General features: G+C 40.8%; 1 protein-coding gene across 1 annotated transcript; it reads left to right on the forward strand.

The window, feature by feature from the left end:
- Positions 1–1,964: 1,964 nt before the first annotated feature.
- On the forward strand, positions 1,965–18,959 carry LOC121401650 (mucin-3B-like). The gene is made up of 12 exons (XM_041587320.1): positions 1,965–2,120; positions 4,133–4,231; positions 5,003–5,127; positions 6,416–6,474; positions 9,475–9,608; positions 10,322–10,381; positions 13,436–13,604; positions 14,460–14,627; positions 15,047–15,141; positions 16,198–16,268; positions 16,666–16,738; positions 18,746–18,959. Exons 1-11 carry the CDS (start codon positions 1,970–1,972, stop codon positions 16,696–16,698), a joined length of 1,164 nt encoding a protein of 387 aa, XP_041443254.1. The 5' UTR covers positions 1,965–1,969; the 3' UTR covers positions 16,699–16,738; positions 18,746–18,959.
- The last annotated feature ends 1,578 nt before the right edge of the window (positions 18,960–20,537 follow it).

Here is a 20,537-nt window from a genome sequence, read left to right on the forward strand (position 1 = left end):
ATTATTTGTTTAAAATGGATTCTATGGAAGATGACCTTCCTCTAACTCAGAGCTTTCTAGATAACATACATAATTAGGGAGCCATTAGAGCACGATGAGGGGGTGCTCCACCTCTTCCTTGACTCCAGGGCCACTGGAGGCTTCATATTTTACATCAGGTCTGCTCCATTAACTGATACAGTGCGCTCCAGCATAAATTGCCCCGTCATAACATATATAAAACATTAGAATATTAGAATCATTCCCTCTGTGCTTCATCACCAGTAGGAAGGTATCATGGGATGGCTCTGTTCCACCCAAATATCTGCAATTTGGTATCAGTGGGGGTTGTCTAAAGGGTTAATATAATTATTTAAAGACCACTAATCAATTTATAAGAATAGGTATTAAATGTTTTTCTGTTGCAGATCCTATCACCAGTCAATCACCGTCTCCTTCAAACACTACCACCACCAATGAGAACAGCACTACAACTCCTGTGCCACCATCTCCTTCAGACAATACCACCAATGAGAACAGCACGACAACTCCTGCGCCACCATCTCCTTCAGACAATACCACCAACGAGAACAGCACGACAACTCCTGCGCCACCGTCTCCAGACAATACCACCAATGAGAACAGTATGACAACTCCTGCGCCACCATCTCCTTCAGACAATACCACCAACGAGAACAGCACAACAACTCCTGTGTCACCATCTCCTTCAGACAATACCACCAACGAGAACAGCACGACAACTCCTGTGCCACCATCTCCTTCAGACAATACCACCAACGAGAACAGCACTACAACTCCTGCGCCACCATCTCCTTCAGACAATACCACCAACGAGAACAGCACTACAACTCCTGTGTCACCATCTCCTTCAGACAATACCACCAATGAGAACAGCACGGCAACTCCTGTGTCACCATCTCCTTCAGACAATACCACCAACGAGAACAGCACGACAACTCCTGCGCCACCGTCTCCAGACAATACCACCAATGAGAACAACACGACAACTCCTGCGACACCGTCTCCTTCAGACAATACCACCAATGAGAACAGCACAACAACTCCTGTGTCACCGTCTCCAGACAATACCACCAATGAGAACAGCACGACAACTCCTGCACCACCGTCTCCAGACAATACCACCAATGAGAACAGCACGACAACTCCTGCGCCACTGTCTCCAGACAATACCACCAATGAGAACAACACGACAACTCCTGCGACACCGTCTCCTTCAGACAATACCACCAATGAGAACAGCACAACAACTCCTGTGTCACCGTCTCCAGACAATACCACCAATGAGAACAGCACGACAACTCCTGCACCACCGTCTCCAGACAATACCACCAATGAGAACAGCACAACAACTCCTGTGTCACCGTCTCCAGACAATACCACCAATGAGAACAGCACGACAACTCCTGCACCACCGTCTCCAGACAATACCACCAATGAGAACAGCACGACAACTCCTGCGCCACCATCTCCTTCAGACAATACCACCAATGAGAACAGCACAACAACTCCTGTGTCACCGTCTCCAGACAATACCACCAATGAGAACAGCACGACAACTCCTGCACCACCGTCTCCAGACAATACCACCAATGAGAACAGCACGACAACTCCTGCGCCTCCCTCTCCTTCAGACAATACCACCAATGAGAACAGCACAACAACTCCTGTGTCACCGTCTCCAGACAATACCACCAATGAGAACAGCACGACAACTCCTGCGCCACCCTCTCCTTCAGACAATACCACCAATGAGAACAACACAACAACTCCTGTGTCACCGTCTCCAGACAATACCACCAATGAGAACAGCACGACAACTCCTGCACCACCGTCTCCAGACAATACCACCAATGAGAACAGCACGACAACTCCTGCGCCACCATCTCCTTCAGACAATACCACCAACGAGAACAACACAACAACTCCTGTGTCACCGTCTCCTTCAGAAATGACCACCAGCAACCAGTACAGCACGACAATTACTGTATCACCGCTACCACCTGGTAAAGTTACCACCATCCCCAACAGCATAGCAACTACTAAGGCTCTGTCTACTAGCAATACCTACAGCATTTCACCTAGCACCGTAACAACTGCAGGTAATAGTGAATTTGCCTAATCTATTCTTTCTTCGATACAGATGCCACTCATTTATGATATTTATTGTAAAGTAGTGCTAAAGTAGTACTTTGTGACTGCAACACAATTTGGGATACATGTAATATGCAAATAGCAATTCATTTTTCATGATACAAAATTGCAGCAAAAATAGATGGAGAGTGATAATTTTGGACAGTGAGGCAGTCATACTTTGGATTAGCAACTGATGGGTCTGAAGGATGAATGGAAAGTTAGCTGTGCTTTAGTGATTTTTATGGTGCAAAATATTGACTTGTATTCTGCATTTCATATGTAGCTAATGTTGCACCAATTCTGGAAAAAGATATCAGCCTATCTATATGTTTATTTTGCTGCCCTTTTAATAACATTGAAGCCAAGCCGAATTTGTACGGTGGGGCTAGTAAAATACTGGGCAGGTGGCAACTATATTTGCAACAGACATGTCTGTATGTACAAAGGAAATAATTTTTGCCAAAAACAATTTGCTATTTGTATATTTTAGCACAACACAGCACAATGTTTTCAACACATGTACCTATTCAATCTTGGTTACAATAGGAAACAATGTGTACATAAATACTCAGTTCTGGTTGCTAGATCACTACATTTGCCCACATCATGTGACTGGTATTTATATACAACTCATTACTAGTTAATCTCTGCCACCAGTAGTGCCACCTATCCTGCACCCAAACTGTCCAGTAGTGATTATAGTGCACATTCAGGAGGTTATTTCTGAATGGAAAAAAACGATACATTTTTGAGATTTATTATACCCCAAAGGCTGCTCAGACATGCCGATATATATTAAGGAATACAAGTCAGTGGGGGAGGTCCCTATCCTATTTGGACGTTTCTGTGGTCTGCACTTGAATTAGCCAGAAAATCTGACTATTTTGGGCTTTGCGAACAACTATCCAAAAAGTTCGTAATTTTCGGAAAAAGCCAAAATAAACGGAATGATTCCGAAAAAACTGCTGAAAAAATTGTACAATTTCGGAGTTTTGGCTTGATTTTATCGAATTTTCCCTTGAGCCAATTAAATCATGCTTTTTTAAATAATAAATAAGGTCAAATAGCGGATTCTAGTTTTGTCAGACTTTTTTTATTTTAAAAAATCTGATAAATTTGGATTTAGATTTCTTAGGTATGTTTTATGATAACCTGAAAAATACGACAGCTTTATGTTTAATGCCCCATTACACAGTAGGGTTGTCATCTGGCCGGTACATTACTGACCTGGCCAGTAAAAATGCAGTTTGTTGCCAATGTTATTAATAGTGAAGAAATAAAAATATAGGCAGTCCAAGGGGCACATTTACCACAATTAACCCTTGATATTCGACCGTCGAAGTAAAATCCTTCGACTTCGAATATCGAAGTCGAAGGATTTACCGCTATTCTTACGATCGAACGATCAAAGGAATAATCGTTAGATCGATTCGAAGGATTTTAATCCATCTATCTAAGCCTAGAAAGCCTATGGGGACCTTCCCCATAGGCTAACATTGTACCTCGGTAGGTTTTAGGTGGCGAAGTAGGTGGTCAAAGATTTTTTTAAAGAGACAGTACTTCGACTATCGAATGGTCGAATGACTTTTAGTTTGAATCGTTCGTTTTGAAGTCGAAGGTCGAAGTAACCAATTCGATGGTCGAAGAAGCCAAAAAAAACATTGGAAAGTCTACGTTTTTTTCCTTCTAATCCTTCACTCGAGCTAAGTAAATGTGTCCCTAATTGTTCAAAGTTTTTCTTTTCCTGTAAAAATTTGAATTTTCCCCTTTCAAAACTTATAAATTCAATAAAACAATAAATCAAGGTTTAATAAATAGGATTCAGCCAAATGTAAATCCTTCAAAAAGTGCTGGGATTTGGACAGTCCTATCTCAACCGTACTAGTTTTTTGCACTGCAGCCATTGTACAGATTATTTGCAAAAGACACAGCAGCATCCCAGGACTGTTGCTTAAACTGTTTTCCTTTTTCCTTTTAGGATCCTGCGCTTATGGGTATCTGAGTGGCTCAAACTGTGTGTGTAAAGAGAATTTTCATGGCAGCAAGTGTGATCTCATTTCAAATGAAGTAAGACCAGGTATGTTTTAGGATCTGCTAATTCATATCATTAGAGAAATTGAGATGTATTCATCTATAGGCACCAGAGAGGCTCAAAACTTTTTCAGGCACATTTAAGATTTTATCCAGTGTAAATATAAATAAAACAGTCCATTATTGGTACCACAACAGATTTGATATAAAATGTGTTATAGAAGTAGAACATCACCACAATGGGGTGATGGGTTCAACATACAACATTGTAGATGTCTTCAAGGAGTCAACAGTTGCTGTTAGATGCCTCCTGAAAAGTTACAGGTATAGGATCTGTTATCCGGAAACCCGATATCCAGAAAGCTCCGAATTACTGAATAGCCTTCTCCCCATAGACTCCATTATAATCAAATAATTGACATTTTTAAAAGTGATTTCCTTTTTCTCTGTAATAATAAAACAGTAGCTTGTACTTGATCCCAACTAAGATATAATGAATCCTTATTGGAAGCAAAACCAGCCTATTGGGTTTATTTAATGTTTAAATTATGTTTTAGTAAACTTAAGGTTTGGAGATCCAAATTACAGAAAGATCCCTTATCCGGAAAACCCCGGGTTCTGAGCATTCTGGATAACAGGTCCTATACCTTTGAAGGTATGCTGTTTCGTGACCTGTGAAAAAATCCAGCAATATGATTTTGGGGTGTTCCACTCTTTGACTTTTTTGATTAACCAGGGAAGGGCAGCTCCTCTCTCACTTCCTGCATCTGTGATCAATGAAAGGATGGTGCTCATAGATGTGTCTGAATCTTTCTAGGTGAGGGTCCAGTTGTTGTTAAAGTTAAGGTTACCATTGTGGTGGTGAATGTCAAATACTCATCGGAACTAAGTGACAAGAAGTCCTCTGAATACATAGACTTCGAAAAAAGGTTTAAGGAAGAGGTAAGTTAAAATATATAAAAAAACTGTAGATATGAGGAACATCTCAAATAAACTACTTGTTACAGGCCCCTCCCACTTACCCATCATTCTGTGTGTGTGTGTCACATGGTATAAGTGTATCTGTGAGGTGAAACCCATCTAGATATGAGGAACATCTCATATAAACTACTTGTTACAGGCCCCTCCCACTTACCCATCATTCTGTGTGTGTGTCACATGGTATAAGTGTATCTGTGAGGTGAAACCCACCTAGATATGAGGAACATCTCATATAAACTACTTGTTACAGGCCCCTCCCACTTACCCATCATTCTGTGTGTGTGTCACATGGTATAAGTGTATCTGTGAGGTAAACCCACCTAGATATGAGGAACATCTCATATAAACTACTTGTTACAGGCCCCTCCCACTTACCCATCATTCTGTGTGTGTGTGTCACATGGTATAAGTGTATCTGTGAGGTGAAACCCACCTAGATATGAGGAACATCTCATATAAACTACTTGTTACAGGCCCCTCCCACTTACCCATCATTCTGTGTGTGTGTCACATGGTATAAGTGTATCTGTGAGGTAAAACCCACCTAGATATGAGGAACATCTCATATAAACTACTTGTTACAGGCCCCTCCCTCTTACCCATCATTCTCTGTGTGTGTGTCACATGGTATAAGTGTATCTGTGAGGTGAAACCCACCTAGATATGAGGAACATCTCATATAAACTACTTGTTACAGGCCCCTCCCACTTACCCATCATTCTGTGTGTGTGTCACATGGTATAAGTGTATCTGTGAGGTAAAACCCACCTAGATATGAGGAACATCTCATATAAACTACTTGTTACAGGCCCCTCCCTCTTACCCATCATTCTCTGTGTGTGTCACATGGTATAAGTGTATCTGTGAGGTGAAACCCACCTACATATGAGGAACATCTCATATAAACTACTTGTTACAGGCCCCTCCCACTTACCCATCATTCTGTGTGTGTGTGGGTCACATGGTATAAGTGTATCTGTGAGGTGAAACCCACCTACATATGAGGAACACCTGTCTAAATCACATGTGGGGAGAAAGGATTTGGACAGTTATTTTTCAAAAATTAATTCTTAAATCCAAAAAGACAGTGTTGCTGGGGCCAGTAATTATAGTTACTACTTGTTTATACTGTATATTCAGTGTAATGAAAACCGTGCCCCAGTAAGTGTCTTGTAGAATTCCTACCCTTGTGCCTGGTGAAATGTTCTTTTTTCAGACTAACTAACAGAATTCCCTGCTGTCTCTGCAGATGTGTAAGTTGTACAGTGATGTGGTGGTCTGCATTGATATCAGGATCATCTCAGTTAAGTAAGTTTTTACATATATATTTAGTATATAGTACAGCAAGTGTATTGTTGGCGGGTATCCTTCATGCTGCAAACCCCACGAAATTAACAAGAAATAATCCAAAATGCCTCATAGTAAGGACCCTGGGACTAGTTTTGCTAACACAAGTGTGCCACTTCAGTAATACATAGCAATCAATCAGATCTTTGCTTTCAAGTGACTTAGTCTATCTAATTAAAGGGATACTGTCATGGGAAAACATATTTTTTTCAAAATGAATCAGTTAATAGTGCTGGCCCAGCAGAAATCTGCACTGAAATCCATTTCTCAAAAGAGCAAACAGATTTTTTTATATTCAATTTTGAAATCTGACATGGGGCTAGACATATTGTCAATTTCCCAGCTGCCCCCAGTCATGTGACTTGTGCTCTGATAAACTTCAAACACTCTTTACTGCTGTACTGCAAGTTGGAGTGATATCACCCCTCCCTTTTTCCCCCCAGCAGCCAAACAAAAGAACAATGGGAAGGTAACCAGATAACAGCTCCCTAACACAAGATAACAGCTGCCTGGTAGATCTAAGAACAGCACTCAATAGTAAAAACCCATGTCCAACTGAGACACATTCATTTACATTGAGAAGGAAAAACAGCAGCCTGTCAGAAAGCATTTCTCTCCTAAAGTGCAGGCACAAGTCACATGACTGGGGGCAGCTGGGAAATTGACAAAATGTCTAGCCCCATGTCAGATTTCAAAATTGACTATAAAAAATCTGTTTGCTCTTTTGAGAAATGGATTTCAGTGCAGAATTCTGCTGGAGCAGCTCTATTAACTGATTCATTTTGAAAAAAATGTTTTTTCCCATGACAGTATCCTTTTAAAGTGTGGTTCACCTTTAAGATAAAGGTTTTAAAAAAAATTAATTATAAATAAAGCGCAGTGCAATGAAATTAATTACGGTAGTTAAATTACAATTAAAAAAACCTTTGAATAAGTCCAGCCACAATAAATCGATTAAAAATTGTGGCAATAATCGCTTTATTGTGGCTGGACTTATTCAAAGGTTTTTTAATTGTAATTTAACTAATTCATTTCATTGCACTGCACTTTATTTATAATTAATTTCATTTCTAATTCCTATTTATTATATAATGAATTTATAGCACGGCACTTTAAGTCAATTCCAATTCATGGGATTGGTCTAACGTTAATCACAGGGCTTGCCCGGCAACATATGCAATTTTTTAACTAACAGGTATTGAAACAATTTATATACGTAACAGCTATAGTAAGATTGTAAGCGGGGTACTTTTTCTTTTTGTTTTTGCTATCTTATCAAGTACTGACTTAGGTCCGACCCCTACTACAATCGTGGGATACCACATTTTGATTTAAGCCCCCAATATTCCATATAATCAATTCCATACCTGTGCTTCTGTAGGTTAAATGTTTTGCTTTTGGATAAATGTGTGTAACATTCTCAGACATGTTTACCAAACTTTTATTTAATTAAAATTCTATAAAGTCGATAACATTTACTACTTTGTACCCCCTAAAGTTTCCAATTGAGTTGGGACAGTCCCACATTATGGAGCCCAAAATAGAAAAGGCTTAATGAAAAGTGGACTGGGATTAGGGCATACTGGGCGTGGCCATGGTAAACTGGATTTGTGGCCTCAGTAGCCCCAAGTTCTCTTTTTTCTGTTGGGAATATAGATTCATGGGTAGGCTTGATTCCTGTGGGCCAGGCAGCTTGGGGTCGGGGTGGGCACAGATTGATTTTTACCTGCCACCATCAGAAACGTTTTTGACAAACCAACACATTTACAAGTGGTAGTACCTGTGTCAATGAGTCAGAATGTGATGGAGTACTGTAAATTGGTATCACTTGGCAGCGATGCTGTACACTGTTACCTACCTGAATCCTTGCTCCCTGATGCATATTGTATCCACAGAGGATTTGGACATTTCTTTCTGCATCAATTGTTAAAGGAATTGGTCAGTATAAAAATAAAAACTGGGTGAATAGATAGCAAAAAAAATACAGAACAGAACACTACTTCCAGCTTTGCAGTGGTCTTGCTTTCCACTGATTGGTTACCAGGCAGTAACCAATCAGAGACTTGAGGGGGGGGCACATGGGTCATAACTGTTGCTGTTGAATCTGAGCTGAATGCTGGGGATCAATTACAAATTCACTGAACAGTTATGTCCCATGTGGGCCCCCTTATAGTCACTGACTACTTCCTGTTTTTCAGCTCTCTAACTCTGAGTTAGTGTTCAGGCTATTATGTTACACATCCAGTCACTCCAGCCTTTATACATTACATTTTTGGCTAACTAACTATATTAGAAACATTGTTTATTTTGGAGAGCCTATCTATTTACCCAGTTCTTATTTTTACACTGAAAACACTTTAGATCTTGAATGTTTAATACTGTTTTTATTGAATGGGCCACGTGTATATTCCATAAACCTAGAACATACATATTTTTTGTGTACCTAACTAAATTATGACCAATGAAAATGGGAGTCAAAAAGTTTTTAATCATGTGCCTTAAAGGAAGAAGAAAAATCCTAAATGTGGGCACCCCCAAGTGATCGCATTTAGTTACCCTGGGCCGGTGCTCCTATGAGAAGAAAACTGCACCAGCTCGGGGTTATTCCAGTGAACACCACTGATTGGCTTCCTGCTTCTTCTTTCTTCAAATTTCCTGCGGCAGACACAACAGTAGAGTGAAATAGCCGGCTTTTTCGTCAAAGTTTTTGCTCTACTGCGCGCCCACAAGAAGAAAGAAGAAGCTGGAAGACAATTGTTCCGTGGTGCTCACTGGAAGAACCCTGGGCCGGGGGGGGGCAGTTTTCTCCTGATAGGAGCACCAGTCTGAGGTGTCAGGTAACCAAATGCAATCACTTGGGGGTGTCTAACTTTTGGCACCCCCAAGTATAATATGTCTTTTCTTCTCCTTTAATTTTTTCTGCCTTGTCACCTCTCTCTCTGTTTTGTTCTCTCTCTTCAGACAAGGAAGTGTAGTGGTGGAACATGAAGTGCTGACAAATGTCAGTTTAACAAATGGAAATGAGCAATACTATAAGGCGGTCAGAGACATTAATAACACTCTCAGTCGGACGAACTCCACCCCTGGTGAAACAGGTCAGCACAGACAACACGTAAAGGGGCAGAATATGTGGGGCAAACAGGGCAGCCATCAGGGGGGGTTGGGGGGGGGAGAGTTGTAGGGGGCCCGGCCACGCCACACTTACTTGAGTAGCCGGGCCCCCCATCTTTCTGAGAGCTGCTGACTTCAGGAAGGCATGGACGTTTAAGGGCCCTGGCCACCAATTTTCTTATAATATGGAGGGGGGGGGGGGTCCTGGCCACCAATTTTGGCCACCAATTTTTTTTTCTCATGTGGGGTCCTAGCCACCAATATTTTTTAATGGGGGGGCCCCGGCCACAAATGTTTTTTTTATGGAGGGCCCTGACCACCAATATTTTTTTATTTTTTATTAACATGTGGGAACCCTAGCCACCAATATTTTTTTTGTTTTTTTACTGTGTGGTGGGGAGGGCGGACCTGTAGGTGGGGCTTGCGGTGGGCGCAGCCCAGGGGGCCCAGGAAATTTTGTCGTATTGGGCCCTGCGATTTCTGATGGCGGTCCTGGGAGCAAGTGTTGGGGCGCAATATATTCAGGCTCATTGCTAAGCTCATGGTTTATTAATACAAGCACATGTGGCCTCCTTATTGATGAATGGCAGAACCCGAAATCCCATATCAATGCAGAGAGATCAGGATATGACAAACATGGCAGTGCAGTTATCTCACAACTCAAACTAATAATAGAATTCATTGTTTTACCCTGCAGGTTTCTTGGAGTTCGATGTAAGCAGAACACAGGTCCAAGAAAGTAAACTGGATTTTGCAGGTATAAACCTCAACCCCGTATTGAGCTTCTTTTTAAACACAGTTATTTTTGTATTTAAAAATGCTAAAAAAAGAAAGAAGTCAATTTTAGATTTTACAGTATTTTGAGTAGCACAAGATCAGTATTGCCTATGTATCAGTCTGTAATCTGCTGTAAATCTGGTGCAAAGTGCACGGACACCACTGCATTTGTATTCTCTGATAAATCTTCTGCCAATAAACTTGCACAACTTCACAGCAATATAACAGTGTTACCTAAAATCCCTGAGTGGCCAGGGGCAATAAGGGGAAAATAGCATCAGGCGTGGCTATAAAATGTCATCCAGTTTTGCAACTTGCTCCAAAGAAAAGCTTAAAGGAACAGTAACACCAAAAAATGAAAGTGCATTAAAGTAATGTATATATAATGTACTGTTGTCCTGCATTGGTACAACTGGTGTGTATGCTTTAAAAACGCTACTACAGTTTATATAAACCAGCTGCTGTGTAGCCATGGGGGCAGCCATTCAAGCACAGGATACACAGTAGATAACAGATAAGTACTACTATAGTTTATATAAACAAGCTGCTGTGTAGCCATGGGGGCAGCCATTCAAGCACAGGATACACAGTAGATAACAGATAAGTACTACTATAGTTTATATAAACAAGCTGCTGTGTAGCCATGGGGGCAGCCATTCAAGCACAGGATACACAGTAGATAACAGATAAGTACTACTATAGTTTATATAAACAAGCTGCTGTGTAGCCATGGGGGCAGCCATTCAAGCACAGGATACACAGTAGATAACAGATAAGTACTACTATAATTTATATAAACAAGCTGCTGTGTAGCCATGGGGTCGGCCATTTAAGCACAGGATACACAGTAGATAACAGATAAGTACTACTATAGTTTATATAAACAAGCTGCTGTGTAGCCATGGGGGTAGCCATTCAAGCACAGGATACACTGTAGATAACAGATAAGTACTACTATAGTTTATATAAACAAGCTGATGTGTAGCTATGGGGGTGGCCATTCAAGCACAGGATACACAGTAGATAACAGATAAGTACTACTATAGTTTATATAAACAAGCTGTTGTGTAGCCATGGGGGCAGCCATTCAAGCACAGGATACACAGTAGATAACAGGTAAGTACTACTATAGTTTATATAAACAAGCTGCTGTGTAGCCATGGGGGCAGCCATTCAAGCACAGGATACACAGTAGATAATAGATAAGTACTACTATAGTTTATATAAACAAGCTGCTGTGTAGCCATGGGGGTGGCCATTCAAGCACAGGATACACAGTAGATAACAGATAAGTACTACTATAGTTTATATAAACAAGCTGCTGTGTAGCCATGGGGGCAGCCATTCAAGCACAGGATACACAGTAGATAACAGATAAGTACTACTATAGTTTATATAAACAAGCTGCTGTGTAGCCATGGGGGCAGCCATTCAAGCACAGGATACACAGTAGATAATAGATAAGTATTACTATAGTTTATATAAACAAGCTGCTGTGTAGCCATGGGGGTGGCCATTCAAGCACAGGATACACAGTAGATAACAGATAAGTACTACTATAGTTTATATAAATAAGCTGCTGTGTAGCCATGGGGGCAGCCATTCAAGCACAGGATACACAGTAGATAATAGATAAGTATTACTATAGTTTATATAAACAAGCTGCTGTGTAGCCATGGGGGTGGCCATTCAAGCACAGGATACACAGTAGATAACAGATAAGTACTACTATAGTTTATATAAATAAGCTGCTGTGTAGCCATGGGGGCAGCCATTCAAGCACAGGATACATAGTAGATAGCAGATAAGTTCTACTATAGTTTATATAAACAAGCTGCTGTGTAGCCATGGGGGCAGCCATTCAAGCACAGGATACACAGTAGATAACAGATAAGTACTACTATAGTTTATATAAACAAGCTGCTGTGTAGCCATGGGGGTGGCCATTCAAGCACAGGATACACGGTAGATAACAGATAAGCTCTGTAGTATATAATGTAATTCTTCAGAATTTATCTCTTATCTGTTACACAGCAGCTTGGGTCACAGCAGCATTCTTTTAAAACACTTTAATTTTTAGTGTTACTGTTCCTTTAATGCAGGAGTACCAGGATGTTGGAAAGATAGTTCTACAGCCTACACAAAAGACATCTAGGGGCAGATTCACTAAGGGTCGAATTTCGAAGTTAAAAATACTTCGAAATTCGACCCTCGAATTGAAATCCTTCGACTTCGAATATCGAAGTCGAAGGATTTAGCGCTAATCCTGCGATCGATCGATCGAAGGATTTTTCGTTCGATCGAACGATTAAATCCTTCGAATCGAACGATTCGAACGATTTTAATCCAACGATCGAAGGAAAATCCTTCGATCAAAAAAAGGTTAGCAAGCCTATGGGGACCTTCCCCACATTGACTTCGGTAGGTTTTATCTGCCGAAGTAGGGGGTCGAAGTTTATTTTAAAGGGAAAGTACTTCAACTATCGAATGGTCGAATAGTCGAACGATTTTTACTTCGAATCGTTCGATTTCGTTCTAATTCGAACGAATTTAACCAATTCGATGGTCGAAGTACCCAAAAAATACTTCGAAATTCGAATTTTTTTCATTCGAATCCTTCACTCGAAGTTAGTGAATCTGCCCCCTAATATACTATATATCATTGCCATGCTCTTGACATTTACTGATACCAAATTATACGTTTTTTTAACACATGCTATGGCTGTTTCCAAGTCAAAACACCAACTGTTTTCAAGTTGTTTTCATCATATTATTCCTCCTTCGGTAAATCCCTATCAAATAGGTTCTCCCTGGACTCTTCCTCCCTATTGTGACTATACAGGACCTTTTCTTGGTGATATAAACCTTTTATAGGAATGCTCCTTTTCCTCATTGGATTTAAAGGCAGAGGCACCTTAATATGCCACAACCATTTTGTGTATTTATATACTTGGTTAGCTGTACCTGTATATGTTTGGCCTCTTTAACAGTAAGTTTCAGGCTAATTATATTGACCATTGTTCTTGTTCACTAGGTCTGTGCTCAGAGGTTGATTTCATCCCTGAAGACATGCGCCAGTATTTCTATGGTGTGAATGAATCCAATAGGCTCCTCTGTGTCAGTAACTGTAGCTCTTTCAACCCAGAGTTTGTCAACTGTAACGAGGGTCAGTGCTCAATCAGTAAAACAGGACCCCACTGCTAGTAAGTCCCATAGTCCTCTTCTACTTCCTTTGTCTCTTATTCACCTTCTTTCAGAATCTTACAGTTAGGATGAGAAAAAAACCCCTAGATGCGCTGCAAATCCTGGGATGCCTCTTACAGGTAGATCAGACGCCAAAGTCTGTAGCTTAAAATGGTCTCAAAAGGGTTTAATTAGCTGAGGGCTTAATTTACTAAAGGGTAAGATGTACAGTATATATAGGATTTATTCATCTTTGGTCCTATGTAGTGAGTTCGAAGGCATGTCTGTGTATAACTGCAGAAGTCTTCATTCTAACTAGAGATAATATTAATAGCTCTATCAAACAGCAAACATTTTCTTTATATCAGGAGCAGGGTGGCAGTTTCCATCTTTATTTTTCTTTCCAATATACTATTTATCCAGTTGCAGTTTCTGTAGCACTAGATGGAATTTCTAGTCCATTGCTTTGGTTATGAAGGTCTTCACCTGTTAGAAGTTCCAGCAGGGGCGGAACTACCGGGGGAGCAGGGGGTGCGGCCCCCTCCGGCATATTACCGGCCGCGCCACATATTTGCGGCTAGTTCCGGGTGTACGGAGGGGGGCGGGGGCCCGGCTGCGTGTCCTGCGCCAGGGCCCGCCCCACTCTAGTTCCGTTTCTGAGTTCCAGCAACAGTAGAGATGTCTGTTATGATAAACCGCCTGTTACTTGGGTGCAGAGGCATCAAATAATGAAAACAGAGCTTGTCTCAGTTCAATAGAGAGAGATTTCATAGGTCTGCTCCGTAAAGTTAAATTTTTTTGTACCGGCTACATTTTCTCCACTTGAACATTCTTGTTGTAGCCTTAATGTGAGCAAATCTCATCCCCTCTTGTAGCTGCAAGACTTCAGGCGAGTTCTGGTACACAGGGGACCGATGTGAGAACTCTGTCAGTAAAGCAGGCGTCATCGCTGGAGTTACAATTGGACTCGCTGTTTTGCTCCTTATATTTATCGTTGTTGTAGTCAAACTAATTCGAAGGCGGGGGAAAACAGGAAAAGAAACGTAAGTTTTAGAACTTAGATCTGTAATCTGGAGACCCATTATCCAGAAAGCTCAGAATTACGGAAAGGCCGTCTCCCATGGACTCAGTTTTATCCAAATAATTCATTCACGTATTTTACTCTATAATAATAAAACAGTAGCTTGTACTTGAACCCAACTAAGATATAATTAATCCTTATTGGAAGAAAAACCAACCTATTGAGTTTATTAAATGTTTATATGATTTTCTATTAGACTTAAGGTATGAAGATCCAAATTATGGAAAGACCTGTTATCTGGAAAACACCAAGTCCCAAGCATTCTGGATAACAGGTCCCTTACCTGTTCTACCACCAGTCGGGACAGACAACAATCAAGATAGTCAGAGGCTGGAGAGTCAGGCAGCAGAGCAATTACTCTTTTTTCCCTTTGTTCTACAGGTTAGTTGACAATGAACACCACTGGTACAATGCCTGGGAAGGTGAAAACTTTGAAAAAGGCCAGAATAGGAACTCAGCATCCAACAGCAACAATGGTGAGGCACCTCTACAAAGGCCAGGACCTTTTTAATTTTAGTTCACCCTCAAGCAATAAAACAAATAAATGAAAAAGTCACAGGATGCGGAGGAGTAGAATATCCATCAGGTAGTCCTCTGCATACAGAATGCTCAACAACAGTTCAATGGCAACAAAACCCCAATGAATTTCACTAAGAACATTCTGTATTCTAAGGAGAAACCAGCACTGTTTTATAAATCTCTATCCTCCATTGTTTGAACAGGCTGCTCTTTGTCTTTTAGAATATATTGGTGGATAACCACCATCTGGTTGGGATTTATAGCTATGATCAAGCTCCTTTGTCTAGGAGCTAGCGGGAACAACTCAGTTTGTCCAAATTAACTCTAAAATGTAAGATTCTTAACTCTTTATTAACTTGACAGAGCATCCTACAGCATTGTACTGTAGAGTAGTTGAGGTCTGAAGAAGGCAAAGGGGCTATAATGAGAAAAAGATAGGCGCTAGATCACCTGTTAAGTTATCAGCTCTCTGGCTGTTGCTAACTTCTCATAGGAAAGATGAAAAGTCATGTGTCTCTAGTTAAATTAGATTCCTATACATGTCTTTATACAAACCTAACAAATGGAATTACCAGTGCATTAGGTTAATTTAGTTGAGTAAGCGGGTCCTACAGCACTGGCACCCATCAAGCTAACGGTTTTTAATGAATGATTTTACAAAGAGTCAGTGTGAAGAGAGTGGGACACAGGTTGGCGAACACCCCTAATGAGACACAAGAGAAAGTCAAGGGATCAGACCAGGTCATACACAGTTGGGCAGCAGTTTGGCAAGAGAATAACCAGGATCTAGCCGGAAACTAGCCCAGTCAGATAACAGAGATATTTAAGAGAAAGTTGATTTAGCAGGACAATAGTCTAATCCAGTATAGATGGGATGCATATCTGACATCAGCCACTCACAAGTCGTCATCTCTGTAGCCTACTGGAGATCTGCAGAACTTCATCCCCTATGTCTGGCAGAAGTATTAGCATTTTCATCCACTTTAATAACCCATAACTTTGCTCTGTTTTAGGGTCTCAGAGCTCCAATTCTGGTAACAGGGAGTTCAGGCCAGCGCTGCACAAAGTGAACACAGACGTTAAGGTAAGAGATACAAAGAGATGCATATATGAAGAGCAAAATGGTCAGAAAGTAGGGCAACGGTGGTAGCACTTTGGGTTAGTGTTTTTAGAAGGAAGAATGTGGCTCATTTTTTATTGCTACAGATACTAGAGCAATAAGGGGGACAGAACACTTATGTCCATGGCTAGGGGGTGTTCTTTGGGATGTTTACATGCCAGCAACCACCCACGCCTGTGAATTCAGTGCTCCCAAACACAGGCTGCCTTGCATTCAGAGGAAGGCACAACTCTTTGGGATCCATTCTAGGAAAGCAAAGAGCTGCCTCTTTGGACTTTTGCATATTGTATCTTGCCTTATGGTTTGTTATAATGAGACAATGAAAATGTTTGATTCACATTTCACATCTCTTTTTCCACAGATAAGGACTGGCAGAGCCAAAGTGACGCATTAAATCTGTTGGCAAATTGTCGTAATGTTGAAGAGCACTTAAGGTCTACAGATACATGCTTTACACTCTTTGCCCCCGCCAGACACCCGCCTTAATTAATTAACAAATGCAGATTAACAATCAACAATCGTTGCCTCTTGTGGCTGCAGCCTTATAGCTACATAATTAAGTTGGGTTGAAAAAAGACCAAGTCCATCAAGTTTAACCCCTCCTAATGAAACTCAGCACCCCACACACACTCACATCAACCCCTCCATACACTAACAAACTATATATATACGCCAATGTCTATATTAATTTTAGACTTTAGTATTTGGATATTCTGCTTGTCCAAGAAATCATCCAACTCCCTCTTATAGTCATTAACTGAATCAGCATCACAACATCACCCGGCAGTGCATTCCCCAACCTCACTGTCCTGACTGTGATGAACCCCCTACGTTGCTTCAAATGAAAGTTCTTTTCTTCTAGTCTAAAGGGGAGGCCTCTGGTACGGTGATCCTCTTTATGGGTAAAAAGGTCCCCTGCTATTTGTCTATAATGTCCTCTAATGTACTTGTAAAGTCTAATCATGTCCCCTCACAAGCACCTTTTTTCCAGAGAAAACAACCCCAATCTTGACAGTCTACCCTCATAATTTAACTCTTCCCTCCCTCTAACCAGTTTAGTTGCACTTAGTCTCTGCACTCTCTCCAGCTCATTTATATCCCTCTTAAGGACTGGAGTCCAAAACTGCCCCCATACTCCAGATGAGGCCTCACCAGGGACCCATAAAGGAGAAGGAGAGGCATATTTAAATGGGGGTGCCAAAAGTTACGCTTCCCCAAGTGATTATATTTACTTACCTGAAACCCCGGCCTGGTCCTCCTATCAGCAGAAAACGGCACCAGCCGGGGGTTCTTCCAGCGGCACCACAGAGCGATCCTCTTTCTTCTCACGGCTGCACATGCACAGTAGAGAGAGAAGCCGAACTTTAACGAAAAGCCGCCTATTTCTTTCTACTGCATATGCGTCTGCTCCAGGAAATTTGAAGAAATAGGACGATGGCACCCGACCTGATTATGAAATGTTATGTACAGTATGTGCACAAATGAAGGGGAGGGAACAGGGGTGATGAATGGCAGCTGCTTGGAGTAGACACAGTACTACTTTCTATATCCAATATTCTGTGGTGATGATGTGTTACAGTACCTTTACTACGCAATGGTAGATACATTTTAGTTATGGAAAGAAAGAAGCTTTTTTTTAGATTAAAAAATTTACACAAATTCACAAATTGTACACCAATCTCTCTTGAAATCAATGCAGACCATGATATGTTTTAACTCCAATGTAAGGTGATTTTTTTTTACAGCTCTCACATTATGCAGACCATGTATTGCTCTATATTGCTATACAGAGGAATAAAGGATCATTATTAGCCGCAGCACATCTCATTGTGCCCAAATGGGTCTTGTATGTAATTAGTTATTTTAACATGTTTAAGGTTTTTGACATCAGTGATAACAATCTATATACATTTATTTATTGAATAAAATGTCTATTTATTGTGCAAATGGCATTTCTATAATAATATCATTGCATCTTTATGTGCCCTGCATAGAGGGAGAATTGCTCATCCCTGCTTTGCCTTTGCTCTTATACTTCATTTCCCCATGTCTATGTATGTTACTCTATGTATCTGTAGAACTGAAAGAGTCTTAGTTCCTTCTAGGGATGCACCAAATCCAGTAATTGGGATTCAGCCATATCCCCGAAGCCTTCGTGAAAGATTCGAACGAATACCGAACCAAATTCTAATTTGCATATGCAAATTAGGGGCATGAAAGGAAAAAGTGGTTAACTATTTTTTACTTTCTTGTTTTGTGAAGGAAAGTCATGAGCTTTCCCTTCCTGCCCCTAATTTACATATGTAAATTTGGATTCGGTTTGGCCAGGCAGAATCCGAATCCTGCTTAAAAGGCCGAATCCTGGATTCGGTGCATCCCTAGTTCCTTCACAATATTGCACCATCTTCAACTTGTACCCCATGTTTTTTCTCTCTCTGTAGGCTACATAGGGATATTACCCATAAAGCCTTGGGACATGCTAAGATACCAGTTGAAATACTGAACAGTCACAAATATGGAGCGCTCACCTCCCAACTCGTCTCACAGTTGCTGTGCCAGGTGCCAGGCTTGACAAAGGACCTGGGAGGTCCGAAACGTTGCCTTTGTATGCTATGGGCTACACAATAAATCTGCACTTGAGCACTTATGCAAGACTAACAGTGTGCTGCTGGTAATTTCTTGGACCAGTTGAAATACTGTCATGCCAGCAGGACAATAATGTTCATGGAAACCCTTTGCCCCCTACCAGTTATCTAGTTTGAATAACATCTGAGCCCCAGGGCATTGCAGTTGGAGGGGCTGTACATGTCTTTACTTGTGCAGCAGGTTGTGTCTTGCACATTTGAGAGACTGAAGCTCTAGGGCCAACGGGGATGAGATCTAGGACCAACGATATGAACAATTTTGAAACATTTTTGCATGGGATTGGTTATATAAGAAAGCTTGTGATTGGTTGAATGAAGGAAAAACAAGGTGTTGTATTATTGGGTTATTCAATGTCCCTATAGTAAGCACAATTATTCCTAGGTAGACTTTCAGACAGGAGAACTTCAGGAAGCCCCACCACAGGTAAAGGCAGACTCCATATATGGGTTAGTTTCCTATGGGAGTCAGGTAAGTCCACTAGTCGTATATAAGATTGTGGTGGTGCATTCTAGGGCCTAGAATGGTGTAGGCTCTAAAAGAATACAATACAATTAGGGGAGTGAGATATTAGCTGGTGTGGGGACAAGGGTTTCTGTCATTGGTGCTCCAATAGTGCAATAGTCTGTATGCTGGATCACCAGCATCCAGACTATTTATCCTCAGCCTGCCAGATTGCACATTGCCGGAGCACTTGCTACTAAGCTGCACTATTTTATATACACTTTAGTGTCTCTAGCTACTAAACATACTGAACTTTGTACCCTATAAATACTCCTCAAACTCATATATTTTATTCCATTTCCTTCTCCTGTGACCCAGTTCTCTGTAGCAGCTTTTCTCCTCTCCCTTTAATTATTCACACAAGCAGCTGAAATTTTAGATATAATATAACCCCAAAGGGGAAATCTTAGGAGCACTTGGGAATCTGGGACACAAGGAAAGAGACAGGGAGGAGTAGTAGGTGATTGTAAAGACTACATATATGGGTTCTGGAATATTCTGTAGTATGAGGGTCCTCCTCTGTTTCCAATGTGGCCAACAAAATCATTTAGGTAAATATATAATATATAATATATATATATATAATAAATATATAATAGTAATTTGTTAGTTTGGTTATTTCTTCTTTATGATAAAGAGCTACTGGGCAAAGGGAATACTCCATTATATTCAGCTCTTAATTAGTCAGGGATTAGTAAAACATATTGTCATAAATTATTCTGCTCAAGGAGCCTCAATTATCTGGATATTGTTCTATATTTACTAATGGGGGACAAAATGGTGTAGTTTCCCTTGTTTTTACAGGCCCTAAAATTCAGTGCAATTCAGTATGTGCTACTGATACCTGGCCTCTAGGTGCTGCTAGTAGGTAGAGCACAAAAGCCAGGTGATTTTATTATGGAGGTATTCCTGTCTTTCTATCTCTTTCAATGGAAACAAATGATGTAGTAGATGAAGGCAGAACATGGGAAAATCAAAGTCAAGAAGATGACTCTACTCTGAGACCCGTACTCTGAGTCTCTCTCTAAATATATGTATGACACATGGGAGTGCAGAGTATCACTGACCCTAAGCTGATGGCTGTAG

Source organism: Xenopus laevis, chromosome 3L, assembly GCF_017654675.1.
Source record: "Xenopus laevis strain J_2021 chromosome 3L, Xenopus_laevis_v10.1, whole genome shotgun sequence".
NCBI classification, from domain to species: Eukaryota; Metazoa; Chordata; class Amphibia; order Anura; family Pipidae; genus Xenopus; species Xenopus laevis.